We start from the raw sequence: 13,736 nt of genomic DNA, 5'->3' as shown, positions 1-13,736 counted from the left end.
AGCAGGTGGTGGTGCAGGTGGTTGATGATGGGGCTTTGATTTAGGAAAAAAAAAGGTTTAAAATGTAATTTCAATTTTTTTTGGGCGATTTTAAGTACTTTATGGGCGACGTATAGAATTTGAGAAAAGGTTTATCCCTTAATCTTAGGGGTAATAGATAGTCATAACTTAGAGAAGGATTTTCGATCATAATATAAGCTATAAAAGGGATTAAAACTCAGTTTCATAACTTATGTTTTCAGAGAAAAATATTGGAGATTTCGAGAACTGAAAACTATTTCCTAAGGCACAGAGTATGGCACAGAGTAAAGCACAGAGTTATAGTCAGTTTAGATAACTATTCAACGTTTGTAATCGTCCTCTAATTTGCTTGAATAAGAAGCACGCTTTTGAGGATTTATTCTTTCTATAATTTCATTAATTATAAAGAGTGGCAACACTTAGAGTTAAGTGTTGGGGAGCACTACTAGAGTTAGTAGTGGAGGAATCATATTGTATCAAGAGTTTGATATTCTATGATTCAAATAATAAAAGAGGTTGTTTGTGTAGACGTAGATCTCATAGGTAAGATTGAACCACGTTATTTCTGGTGTTTATTATTTGAATTCATTGATTTCATATTGTGTTATGAGTTAGTTTTCGCAAAAACACAAATCGTAGAATTTACGAGTGAATAACAATGTGTTAGGCACAATGCTATAGTAGAGATTTTGCGAAAAGCGGTTAGATTTTGTCACTCAATTCAACCCCCTCCCCTTCTCAAGTATCACCTTGTGCTCCAACAAGTGGTATCAGAGCAGGCTATTCTCGAAAGACTAATCTCTAGAGAATAGAAGTCATGAATATGCAAGATGACTCTCGAGATAGACACTCAAAGTGTCTAATTTTTAACGGAAAAGACTACTGATGGTGGAAGGTGAGGATGAGGATCTACATTTCAGGATCATACTAAAGTTATAAGGAAAGGATCGATCCTTATCCAAACCAAAGATGTTGAAGGAAAAATGGTCGACAAGGATGAAGACAACTATGACTCACTCAACTATGCAAAGGCTGAGAAAACCTACAAGGCAATGAGTATTCTCCAATTCGGAATTGGACCTGATGAATAATCTAGACTCTCGGCTTGCACTATTGCAAAAGAAATATAGGACACACTGGAGTTGGCCCATGCATGAAGGTACGAATGAGGTAAAACAATCTAGAATAGATTTGCTTGTCCAACAATATGAATTGTTTACTATGAATAAAGACGAATCTATTAAAAGAGATGTTCACTAGATTCACACTTATCACTAATGAATTACGTTCTCTAGGCAAAACTTACACTTTTGAAGATCTAGTAAGAAAAGTGTTGAGAAGTTTAACAAAATCGTTGGCTTCCCAAAATAACTGTTATCCAAGAGGCTAAAGATTTGACTAAACTCTCATTAGAATAACTAATTGGCTCATTAATGACTCATGAATTGGTTTTAGATTCCAAAACTAATGAACCAAAAAATAAAGGTCTAGCCTTAAAAACTGAAATGGAAATTGAAGATAGTGATAGTGATATGATGTTCCACTTCTCACCATAAGATTTCAGAATTTTCTCAAGAAAAACAGAAACAATAATCCCAAAAGAAGTGGGAATTCCAAAGGTAAGGGCGCCACTTCTAACTATAAGAAAAGTACTACTAACTTTGGTTGTTTCAAGTGTGGAGAGATCAATCACTGGATTAAAGAATGTACCCTATGGGATAATGAAAATCCCAAGGAAAAACAGGATCAATCTAAGAAAGAATTCAAGAAAGCAATGATAACTGGCGTCTGGGGAGATTCGGGTTCTAATGAAGAATAATTAGAGGTACAGTGCCATTAGGCAAAACTTCTGAATGTTGTCCAGACATCACTGAAAAATGCAGATTGATCATCATTGGACCTTTCTCCATTTTTCTTCTTTGATTTCCAACACTCAGATTTAATATGACCCTTCACATGACAATAGTTACAGTTTTGCAAGAATTCTTTTTACCATGAGCAACCAAAGCATTTGTGGGAGCAGAATTATGAGATTTATTAACCAATTTATTGTCAATTAAATCTCTCTGAGTTAATGCCTCCTTAACATCCTGCAAACTCAAATCACCTTTACTATATAATAAGGTATCTCGAAAATGCTCATACAAAATGTGGTAAAGAACACAACAACCTAATAGTCATATCCTCATCATCAATCTCACCATCGATGTTTCGCAAATCTATAATTATAGAGAAGAATTCATCTAAATGAGACTCAAGCGGTTTACATTTTTCTAGACTGAGATCATGAAGTCTAGATTTCAGTAGTAGACGGTTGGTCACGGATTTTGTCATATAAAGTGACTCCAACTTCAACCACAAACCCGCAACAGTCGTCTCTTTGGCAACCTCTCTCAAAACTTCATTAGATAGACTTAAATGAATCGCTGAGAGTGCCTTCAAATCCATATCCTCCCACTGATCATCTGTCATGTCCGAAGGTTTTTTGGATGCACCTACCAGAGCCTTGTAACAACCACTTTGAACCAGGATGGTTTTCATCTTTAATTGACATAGGCCAAAATTTACTTGCCTATCAAATTTCTTAATATTGAATTTCATCGATATAATCAAAAAATCAAACTTGTTCTATAAACACCTAAGATCTTAAACAACCAAGCTCTTAATACCAATTTGTTAGAAAATAGGATATTGTAGTTTGATTAATGCGGAACAGAAAATCAATGAATTAATAAAGGTGAGAAAATAATAAAAATGAACAAACAAATAACACAAGGATTTACGTGGTTCAGTCAAATTTGACCTACGTCCACAGGTGGGGGATTAGAGCTTCTTCACTATAATGGAGAAAAACAGAGAGAATAATACAAGGAGTCCTAAATTCTATTAGAGACTAAAAGTGTTTCATAAGTTGTGTCTGAATAATAAACACCAAGAGGTCCTTTTATAACATAAGAAACCTCGCACAAAAAACCCTAGAATATACTCCGCACAAAATCCTAAAATAAGAAAAAACTTATTCGAAAACGGATCTCGCAAAACGCGTGTCGCGGTGGCTATCGCGAGTCGCGATGGCTCTCGGCAGTTCTTCGTAAAACGGCGTAACTTTCTCGTTTCTAAGCGGAATATGGCATATGACCTATCGTTGGAAAGCACTTTGAACAAGTTATCACCTCCAATTTGAATCACATCAAAACCATTTATATATTGAGAGATATGTGAATTCAAAGTTGGCCTTATACCATTCACAAGATTTCAGGTCATAAATAACATTCATTTTTACTAGAGTCTCAAACGAATTCAATAAATTTTCCACAGTCGAAGAAACCTAACAGAACAATGCGGCACCAAAAAGTTGGATTCTTTTATATATAGGAATTGTGTGCACGTGTGCGCATGCGAGTCAAAGTCTTTATTTTTTTATAAAGGTAAGGAAAAAGAAGATTAGGAGACCCTCCGCACGAGGGGAGCTCCAACCTTATCGTTTACAAGGATTGAATGAAAAGCTGATTGAGTACAATTTTCAATACAAAAACTAGAATCTATTAGATGACCAACATTGGTAATCCAATCTGCTGCTTTGTTAGCTTCCCGATAGACATGTCGAATAGTCCAAAAAGAAAAGGAGCGGAGAGAAGTCTGGATATCCTAAATGATGTGGGCAATCTGCAAGGGGGCGACCAAACGCCTTTGATGGATTTGATAATCATGAGGTTATCTCCTTCGTTGTGGAGATGAGTAATAGCTTGCTCAGTGGCGAGTCTGACTGCATGCTGAAAGGCGGTAGCTTCTGCCACCGAAACTGAAGAAGTACCCAGGTTTAAAGCTGCGGCTTTGACTAAGTTGGCGTCGGAATCTCGGATAATAAAGTTGTTGCTGCTGAAGAATCACGAAGAGAACCGTCGAAGTTGAGTTTATTTAATTGCTTGTGAAGCGAACAAAATAATAAGTAATGATCCATAACTTTACAGTAAATCTTTATAAAATAAGCTTTACTGATAAACATAGGTTTCAATTTAGAGCTTTTCAAATATGAAGTCTATCACTTAGGTAGATTCAGGAAAAAAATCCCATTGCAAATACTCCCTCCGTTTCATTTTAATCTACACACTTTGACATTTTACACTATTCACAAATTTCACTTTGACCATCATTTGTAATTTATACACGGATGAAAACATAATCATGTAACATCTTGTTAGATTTATCATAACATGTATTTAGTAATATGTACTTTTTATAATTTTTACAAATACAAAACTAAAAATATGTCCTCAAAATTTTACATTAGCACGCGTGCAAAGTATAAATATGTAGAATAAAATGAAACAAAGGGAGTATTTGTTGCAGCTGCTTTAGGTTTAAAGCCTAGAATAGCACCATTTATAGTGTAACAAATAAAAGTATTAGAGTAATTACGGAAACCAATTGCACTGCAGTGCTATGTCGGACATGGATTACAAAGGAGGTACCCATTGCAATCAGAACATTGTAGATCTACGTTTCTTTGAGGCGAATTAGGTTCATTTTCAATATTTTCATGTTAATTTCATCTACCGTAATAACTTTGATATGCGTTTATTGAGGCCTTTTCTTGGCTGAACTTCTATTCCTCGCCCCAAAATTACTTAAAATTGCCCTCAAAAAAAGTTGAAATTACAAGTAGACTTGGGGTGATTTTAAGTAATTTTGGGGCGATGTTTAACAATTCCGTTCCCTGAAGGGAGCCCCATAGAGAGAACAAGTTCAGCAGTAAAGATACCTGTTGGCCCTGCTCCCAATGTGATTTTTACTTCTAGAAAGGCATCCAGCTCAAAAGGTGTCAAATGACAATTTCTTTAGCATGTTTCCTCACTAGCTGAATTCAGGATACATAACATCAGCAAGCCCACTACACTAGAAGCAAGAGCAATTCAAAAATGTCATGGAATCATACTGACCGCTGTAAGCTCTAGTTGTTCTGTGGTGATTTAAGATTTTATTTACTGATTTGATCTCCCCACTCATTCAGTACAGTACTAAACTTTGCTTCATCATATTCCAAACCAACATATCTTGTAGAATAATATCCTGTTGCATCTGCGGAATACAGATTCTTTGATTGTTCCATTCTGGTGTAATTGATGAACCAAGAAATGAAAATAATCATCAACCAATACTTCTTCCACATCCATATTTTGTAGATTTGTTATAGTGAAACTTCAGATTGATGGTTTACCAGACCACTCAAAATTATATATATCTCATCCTTTTGAGGATGTGAACTATCACCAGCTATAAACTCATGAGTAGTGTCATTCAGCTTGATCAAACTACAAGAAGCATTCTTCTTGATCCTTCTAGTCTTTATGGAGCTCCGAGTTTTCGCAACATCATCCCACATATCAGAATTAGCATAAATGTCAACCATTACTGAGTAAAGCCCACTATCTTCAGGGTTCAACTTCTGTACATGCTTAGCTGCTTCTTCAGCAACTTCAACCATGCCATATGTTCTACAGCCAGCAAGCAAAGCTCCCCAGATAAAGATGTCACCCTGCATTGGCATATGTTCTATCAGTTCTAATACTTCTCCAACACAACCAGCACGTCCAAACAAATCAGCCATGCAACCATAGTGCTTTAGTTCTCGATGAACCCCGTATACAGATTCCATATCTCGAAAAATTTTACGTGCTTCACAAACGAGACCTGCATGACTGCATCCAACCAAAACTCCCAAAACACTAACATCATCTGGTCGAACTCCACCCTTAATCATCCTCGAGAAGTAATCCAAGCATGCCCTTCCGTGGCCATGCACAGCAAGCCCCATCAACAAAGCATTCCATGAGAACAAATTCTTCTCAGCGCTTGATTCAAATATATTTATGGCGTTCTCGATGCAGCCACACTTGGCATAAAAGTCCACCAAGCCAGTTAATAAGAATGAATCCACTTTAAGTCCATTCTGGATTATATAGTCATGAACTGCTCTGCCTTGCTCCAAATCTCCAAGTTGTGCACAGGCAGAAAGAACAGAGACCAGAGCAATGTTGTCTGGACGAATTCCAGATGATGAACGTAGCAAGCTATTGAAGAGGTCAATGGCCTCTTGGCATTCCCCCATATGGGCATAACCAGCAATCAGAGTACCCCATGAGACTGCATCACGAATAGACATTTTATCAAAGAGCAGACGTGCTCGTTCAATGTTTCCAGCCTTCATGAAGCCATCAATCAACGCATTATAGGATATTATATCTTTATGGCCACTCTCTTCAAATAACAAGCAAGCATCACTGAGACGATCCAATATAGCATAGACGTGAACTATGGAATTGAGAACAAATAAGTCAGAACTGAAGCCAGACTTCAAGGTCAGGGAATGAAGGGCAGCAGCAATTGAAGGGACACGAAGATTACCAGAGGCCTTAATGGCAAAAGGATAAGTGTGAAAGTCAGGAGAAACTAGAACACGGCGCATTTTTATGAAGAGTATGAGGGCTGACGCAGGAGCATGAAAGAGGTTCTCAACTCGCATCATTGTGTTGTAGCAAAAAGTGGTCGGTGATCTTATAATGTTGAACACTGAAACAGCGTAGTTTTTCATACTTGAAGACGCTGCACCACGATTTGAAGCAGCAAGCCGGGCAATTGTAAACAGAACATTTGGAAGAAGAAAGCAGGGATATAGAGTGAGGGTGCCTGTGGTAATGGCATTGGCATGAATCTGATGGAGCTGGGGAAAGGTTTTGCAATGCCTCAATAAATCTAATATGAAGTATTTAGCCATTGACAAGATAATCCTCCCAGCAGAGCTTCTTTCTTATGTCCATTTCATTTTTTTCACATAGTTCAATTTTGATGACAAGTCACACTTCATTCAAGAAACAAGCACCAAAACTTACACAAGGATGAATCTCCAAAACTGATCCAAAAGTAAATCTGCAAATGCAATTTGCATACTGTTTTGACCCGGCCAAAGCAAAGCTATGTGTATCTTAATACAGCACTGGCCACTTCAATCATATTGAATATCTGAACTCTCCTTATATAAAAAAGATATAGAAGATGCATATACCTGAAACCACATTTAGAAAATAAAATTCAATTAAAACATCATACAACTTGTGGTGAGATATTAACCACAATTTTATTGACTCGCTAAGTTAAGAAGGTCTCACAAACAGAAAGTGTCTTCTACAAAATTTTAAGATTTTGTAGTTCCTTCCTCTATTATACCCTTTTCTTCTATTCCTTCTTCTTTTTTTGATGCCTACACTTGTCATGAACTTTCTCATTTACGTACTGCTGATCTTGTTAGCCTAGCAAATGTGTTGTCTACTGTTGAGCCTTTTTCTTATGCTCAAGCTAACAATGACCCGAAGTGGCTGGAAGATACAAATAAAGAATTAGAAGCCCTGGAAAAGAATGGTACATGGGAAATTGTGGATTTACCTTCTAATACCAAGCGTGTAGGCTGTAACTAGATGCTTGAAACAAAATTCACTCCTCATGATTGTGGTGAGAGATGCAAAGGGCGATTGGTTGTAGGGGTGATAAGCAGATCAAAAGCAAAAATTACAAATTTACATACATTCAGTCAAGTTGCTAAGTTCACTACAACTGGTGATTGTTGTTGCCACAACTGTGATTGTCGTTGCAGCTCCTCGTGACATGGAACTTCACATTGTTGTTGTTGTTTTTATGAGAGAGGGCGAGGCCCTAATAAGAGAAACTCAGCTGGTTAGTTTGTTTATGCGTAGCTGGCAGGTTGTTATACATTCAGATAGAATTAGTTAGAGTTAGTTTTTAGCTTTTCCTACAATGTAATACTTAGTAGTTAGTATAAATAGATCTTCTTGCTGTAATCATCAATTGAGTTGATCATTAATAAGATTTTTACAGAGAAACTTTCTCTCTTTTATCTCATTCATGATTCAAATTACTTTTCCGTTTCTTTTTACTCGCTACACTTCTCATTTCACGGACTCCTAGGCGATTTTTGGAGAAGAGAGAGGTAGAGAGTAAAAAGAAAAGAGACCCATGTGGGAGGAGAGAGATAAAGAGAGTTTATTGCCCAAAAAAGAAGTGTAGCAAGTAATATGAAACTTCCCATAATGGAAAGTGTAGCGAGTAAAAAGAAACGGAGGAAGTATCTCCATTTCTCACATGTAGAAGCCTTGAATCCACCGACATTCTAAATATCATCCTCTCATTACCCACAAAGGCCACATTCTAAATATCATCCTCTCAGTGAAGATTCAAGCAGAACAGCATACATAAATCTGAATGTACCAAATCAAAGAACAGAACTTCACTGAACAAAATTTTCTTAAGTACAAATGTTTACCACCGTTTTTCTCTAAATAATACTACTAATAAGTATGCAATCTTTTTTTTCCTGCAAATACACAACTAATCATCACAAATGCTCCAAATTAACTCTTTTTAACATACTTTCTCAACGTAAAACATATATAACAGAAAATAGCTCAACAAAAAAATTACATATTATCATCATAAAAGCACAAAAACAATTACCAAGAATCAAGATACTCTCCCGATTAAGCTATAATCTGTTTCCCGCTCTTTCTCTCTCCTCTGAAGCTGCATCTCCTTTCAGTTCTGAGACTCTAGAAGGTTAAAACGCATCGTTTTAGTTGGAGTTATTCTAGTATCAATCCCAGTCAAAACGCACCGTTTAGGTCATTGGGCCACCATTGGGCTACCACTGGGCCATACCGGCCCATCGCTGAGTTTCAATTCTAGGGTTTTCAATTCTGAAATTGTACTACTATAAATATATGCTACACTGCAACTTAAGTTCTCAGCATGTGTCGCAGATTAAAAAAAAACTTTATTTCTCACATTGATTTTGTGTTTGAAATTTTGTACTTTATTTCTCTCTCTAGAATTTATCGATGATAGAGGATGAAGATGATGAGTTATGATGGAATGACGATGGTTTTATTACCATCGAACGATGCATCCGCTACGTTCTTACTGATTCATCCTCTATTTACTAATTCTTTTTAGTTTTTGAGAGTGGAAAAATATAATTAATTAGGAAAAAGATTTGAGATGAGATTTGTTATTTTCATGTCTAAGCATCTGAAATTTTTACTTTTTTTTTTTCTTTGTATCGATCCGTTATCCAAATATCGTAAAATATTTTTATGGGTTCCACGAGATTTTAACTGTATAAATTTTTTTTGAATGTGAGAAATATAACTATACAATTCGTGAGAAAACAAACAAAAGGTCAATGGTGAAATAATATATATGAAAAATTGTTCATAAATTTCATTGTTTTTTTTTTATTCTGTTTTTGAAAACCTATAAATCAAGGATGGTGAATTTGTATTTTATTATTAAAGTTATAAAAGGGTTTACTATTTCTGATTTCCTATTCCTCTTCCCTTAACTTGAGGGAGAAACAAATACTTCATCTGTTTTTATTTATTTTGACCATTTTATTTATGCAGAGGGAGAAAGGGGAAACAAATATAATACTATTATTTTTTGTTGTAGCAAATAAAAAAAAGCAGCGCTTGGAAAATGTAGCAAATAACTAAAAGGAGAGGGAGTACCATTTTATTTATGCAGTTTTTGTAATTAAATGAAATAATTTTTTTGTATGTTAAAAATAGAAAAAAAAAAATATAAGTTAAAGTTGATTTTTAGAAATAGTAATGTTATAATTATTAACAAATATAGCATACAAAATTACTGAATTTGTTATAAGAAGGAACTAAATGTTGCTCTTGGTAATATTTTCGTAAGTTAGTCTAATTAAAGAATTATAATAGTCCACATTTGTCAAAAATTTGGTTGGTTAGTTTTTGAGGAGTGGGTTAAACAAGTATCTTGTTTTTATATATTTTATAGGAAAATGATATACACAGCCCTAAGGGCTATGTATAAGGTGCTTAAAATAGAAATAAAATATTGAATCAAGCATTTATTACCTCAATTGATGTGAAAATGTGTCTTGAATTCTTAAACTGTTTCCATTTACAGTAATGTATTTAATGCGTATATGTAGCCCTAAGGGCTACATATAACATTACCCTATTTTATATAGTTTTTCCATTTAGACATAGTTGCATTATTTGCATAGTATTTACTATTCACATTTTACACTTTGATTATCTTTGGTGGTTTATATTTTAAGGAAAACATAGACATATAATAGATTCGTCTCTCTATATATTTTTTTTAATATTAACTTTTTATAACATGGTTGCTAAATACAACCTCACTTTACTCATACAACCCTACAAAATATCTTAAATGCCTTTTGCCTCAAAACCCATTTCTCTCTCTAACTACTCTCTCCACTCCTCTCTCTCCATCTTCCTATTCGCCTCTTCAGATTTCCATAGATGAATCACGAGTTTAAAAACCAACTGTCAAGGACTTTATAGCATACTATGAACCAGTAACTTGAAGAAACAACATTAGCCACCTGGAAAATTCACACAATCTGCACAAGATTCCTTGCGAAATTGTATAATATCAGAAGTGAAGAATTACAAAGGCAAGGTGCACCTGGAAAATTCACACAATCTGCACAACATTAACCCAGTACCAATTGAATCCTCTCTCTCCATCTTCCTCTTCGCCTCAAAACCCATCCTTATCACGAGTATTTCGTGCAAGGTGCACGAAACGGATTCAATTGTTTCGTGCAGATTGCACGAAACGGAATCAACTGTTTCGTGTAGTCTACACGAAACGGAATCAATTGTTTCGTGTAGTCTACACGAAACAGACTAATCATGCATTACGAATCATAATTACGAAAAAAAATCCACAACTTGAATCATAATTACGAAAAAAAATTCACAACTTACATCAGATTGAAATTCGATTGGGTCAAAATTATGGTCTATTGAATATCAAATTAAAATTTGTAGAATGAAGTTTTTTATATCTAACATTTAGAGAGGAGGGAATATTTTTAGAGAGTGAAAGGGTTTTTTTGGAAAGAATATGATAATAAGGGTTTTTTAGGGTTTTTTTAAGGCTGCGTTAGTGAAGTGAGGCTGCGTTTAGCAGCCCCCAAAGAATTTTTACTCATTGATAATTGAAGATATTAACGTTTGAAATCATGCATCGGCAAGCGTAAAAATATGAAACGGTGTACTACTTTTACACGGAGAAACTATTAATTGGATTGAATAAAACTGAGTTAAGTTCTTATTCATTATCGTTTTGTAGTTTAGTTTTAAAAAGACTGAATTAAAAACAAGAATATGGAAACCATAAAAATGTTGGTTGTAATTGTTGTAAGTTTTCAAAATTAACATGTCACTATAAGTATTATAGGACTATTCTAAGTTGAGGGATTCTCAAATAATCGACTTGACTCAAGCCTTGTTTGGCAGAGGTGGGCATGGGTCGGGCCTGTTCACGGGCTCGGCCCGCGGGCTTGAGTAAATGGCAGGTCGGGCCGGACCCGGGACCATGAGTGGCGGGTTTGAGCGGGTCGGGCTTGAAATTTCAAAAATTTGTCCACGGCCTGGCCCAGGCCCACGGGCTCGCGGGCCGGCCCATGCTTTATGTTGTATTTTTGACAGTTTTAGGGTAAAAAACAATGGAAAGAAGCGTTCGGCCCGCGGGCCACATAACGGACAACCGGTCGGGCCCAAATCGTGCCGGTTCGGCCCATGCCCACCTCTTGGCACTAACGTTTTATGTAGCGGTTAGCGGTGTAAGAATATCAAAATGCTACTTAAGAAAATTATAAGTGTTTGGTAAGGTAGTGGTTGTAGTAGCGACTAGCGAGTAGCATGTAGAGTAGATTATAGGTGGCGGTTGTGGAACGTTAATACAAGTAGCATTTGAGATTTAGAGGTAGCGGTCTAACAAATAAATAGTAATATATAATAGCATAATGTAGAATTATTAACCAATGTTTTTTATTTCATTTTTCTTTTACTGGTTATTAATTGTTTTATTTTAAGGCAATTTAATGTTTATTTTACAATAGCAAAGATATAATGTAAATATTTATTTTAAATATTTTACAAGCATTTTAGTTAAAATAGGTAATATAAATTTTTCGAGGGTTGAATATTTTCTTAAATTTCTACATTTCTTTGAGGAGTTAAGTCGTATATTCCTTTTTGTGTAACTTCTTTGAAAAAATAAATATTGAATTTAACTATTAAACGAACATATGAAATTATTGTACTTTCTTCGTTTTTTTACATGTTACACTTTTCAAATTACGGACTCCTAGGTAATTTTTGGAGAGGAGAGAGATAGAGAGAAAGAAAACAAAATGGTCTCATGTGAACATGTGATAGGAGAGAAATAGAGAGAAGTTATTGCCCAAAATAAAAGTGTAACATCTAATTTGAAATTTCTTAAAAGTGTAACATGTAAAAAAACCGGAGGAAGTAGTTCATTTCAATGTCATTTATTATCTTTTACATTTTCAACAACTACTTTTGTCAAACACTCTTAATTAAATAACTACTTTAATCGCTGACAGGTATTAGTAGACAGCTGACAGCTATCCCCAATACAACCGCTAAAAGCCACTAAAACCTGTTAGTTTTGCCAAACACGCCCTCAATTATCCTACCTACTTATAATGAATGGAAATATTAGGGTGGTATTGATTTGTGATGAGTTAATATTTTTGGGTAAAAGAGGAGTTTTCCTTTGTTTAGAAGTAAGGTCGGGATAATAAAATAGGCCTTTCGAATTCGACCAATTCATCCAAAATAATGATTTACAATTTTTATGGATCATTTGCATCAAATTCGGACCACGTTATTAGATTAAAGATTAAAAAGTTGAAGAATTGAACATTATGAAATACTTCCTCCATTTCTTAGTAAGTGTAACATAGATAGTGCGAGAATACCAAAGAATGTAGAGGGATAAAGTTGAGACCACAATAAAGTAGAGTAATTTGAGTGATGAAGCAAACAAAATTGCAGTCCCCTCTCTTTTTTGGTGGCATATTTGTAATAACATTGACTTTTTATACCATTTTGAACTAAGTTGAACTTATTTTGACTATTCAAAATAAGTAAAGTGTTGCACTTATTAAAAAACGGAGGTAGTGTACATTTTTTTATTTAGCTTTGTTCCTCTAAGCGCATTTCTAGTGATAATTCTAATTCATATTTAACTTGTATATATAATGTCACGTCGATGGTCGAAGTAGCAGCACTTTTGAGCTACATATAGTATAAGTTATGATCTCACATGGCAAAATGTTAGCCTAAAATTTATAGGATTTTTTAACTAGAATAATACAAACTTTTGGCGGTTCGCTCGCAATAATACAAATTTTGGATTATTTTTTAATGATACAAACTTCACACTATAATTCTTGCAGTAGGTCAAGTTGACCTGTGACTTGTAAAACATGTAAATTTTGTATCATAGAAAATCTTCTTCTCTTCCTTCTCCTCCCCCACCCTTGCCCACCCGAAAATGGCCGCTTCTTGGGCCTTCAGCAAAACCTTAACGCATCACTCTGGTTTGAATTAGCATCAATTAAGATCGTTCTCGCAACATTAGAGCAATATCTTCTTCCCTTCACCACCACCATTGCGTAGCATAACTCAGCTTTGGGGCTCGAGCTAATTTCTTCTACGTGAATTCTAATGAAGATGACGGTGTCGCCACCGTTACCACTGTCATTTTTCCTCTCTCCATAGCATAAAAGTACCTCTAAAATTCTCAATTTTGGAACCACAAAAAAT

General features: G+C 35.2%; 1 protein-coding gene across 6 annotated transcripts; it reads right to left on the bottom strand.

Moving 5' to 3' along the window:
• Positions 1-4,841: 4,841 nt before the first annotated feature.
• On the bottom strand, positions 4,842-9,562 carry LOC104902817 (pentatricopeptide repeat-containing protein At5g61800). 6 transcript variants are annotated; one of them, XR_008967564.1, is made up of 5 exons: positions 8,548-9,562; positions 7,188-7,728; positions 6,427-7,084; positions 4,962-6,333; positions 4,842-4,879 (listed from the first exon to the last, which is right to left on the bottom strand). XR_008967564.1 is itself a non-coding variant. In XM_057391824.1 (5 exons), the coding sequence occupies exons 4-5, from the start codon at positions 6,794-6,796 to the stop codon at positions 5,210-5,212; spliced, it is 1,494 nt and encodes a 497-aa protein (XP_057247807.1). In that variant the 5' UTR covers positions 6,797-7,084; positions 7,188-7,394; positions 7,462-7,728; positions 8,548-9,562; the 3' UTR covers positions 4,842-5,209. The 6 variants fall into 6 exon arrangements, 5 of the variants coding, with proteins under 5 accessions (XP_057247807.1, XP_048492223.1, XP_057247806.1 ...); XM_057391824.1 differs by having other exon boundaries at positions 4,842-6,333; positions 7,188-7,394; positions 7,462-7,728; XM_048636266.2 differs by having other exon boundaries at positions 4,842-6,333.
• Positions 9,563-13,736: the final 4,174 nt, after the last annotated feature.

The sequence above is a fragment of the Beta vulgaris genome, chromosome 9, assembly GCF_026745355.1.
Source record: "Beta vulgaris subsp. vulgaris cultivar EL10 chromosome 9, EL10.2, whole genome shotgun sequence".
NCBI lineage: Eukaryota > Viridiplantae > Streptophyta > Magnoliopsida > Caryophyllales > Amaranthaceae > Beta > Beta vulgaris.
This window is presented reverse-complemented; position numbering and strand designations above follow the sequence as displayed.

Excerpts from the sequence above, each read along its gene's own strand:
- LOC104902817 (XM_048636266.2), bottom strand. The coding sequence starts at position 6,796 with ATGGCTAAATACTTCATATTAGATTTATTGAGGCATTGCAAAACCTTT. Across the intron at positions 6,334-6,426 it reads TTTTGCCATTAAGGCCTCTG|TTCACGTCTATGCTATATTG; the intron begins GTAATCTTCGTG and ends TCAATTCCATAG.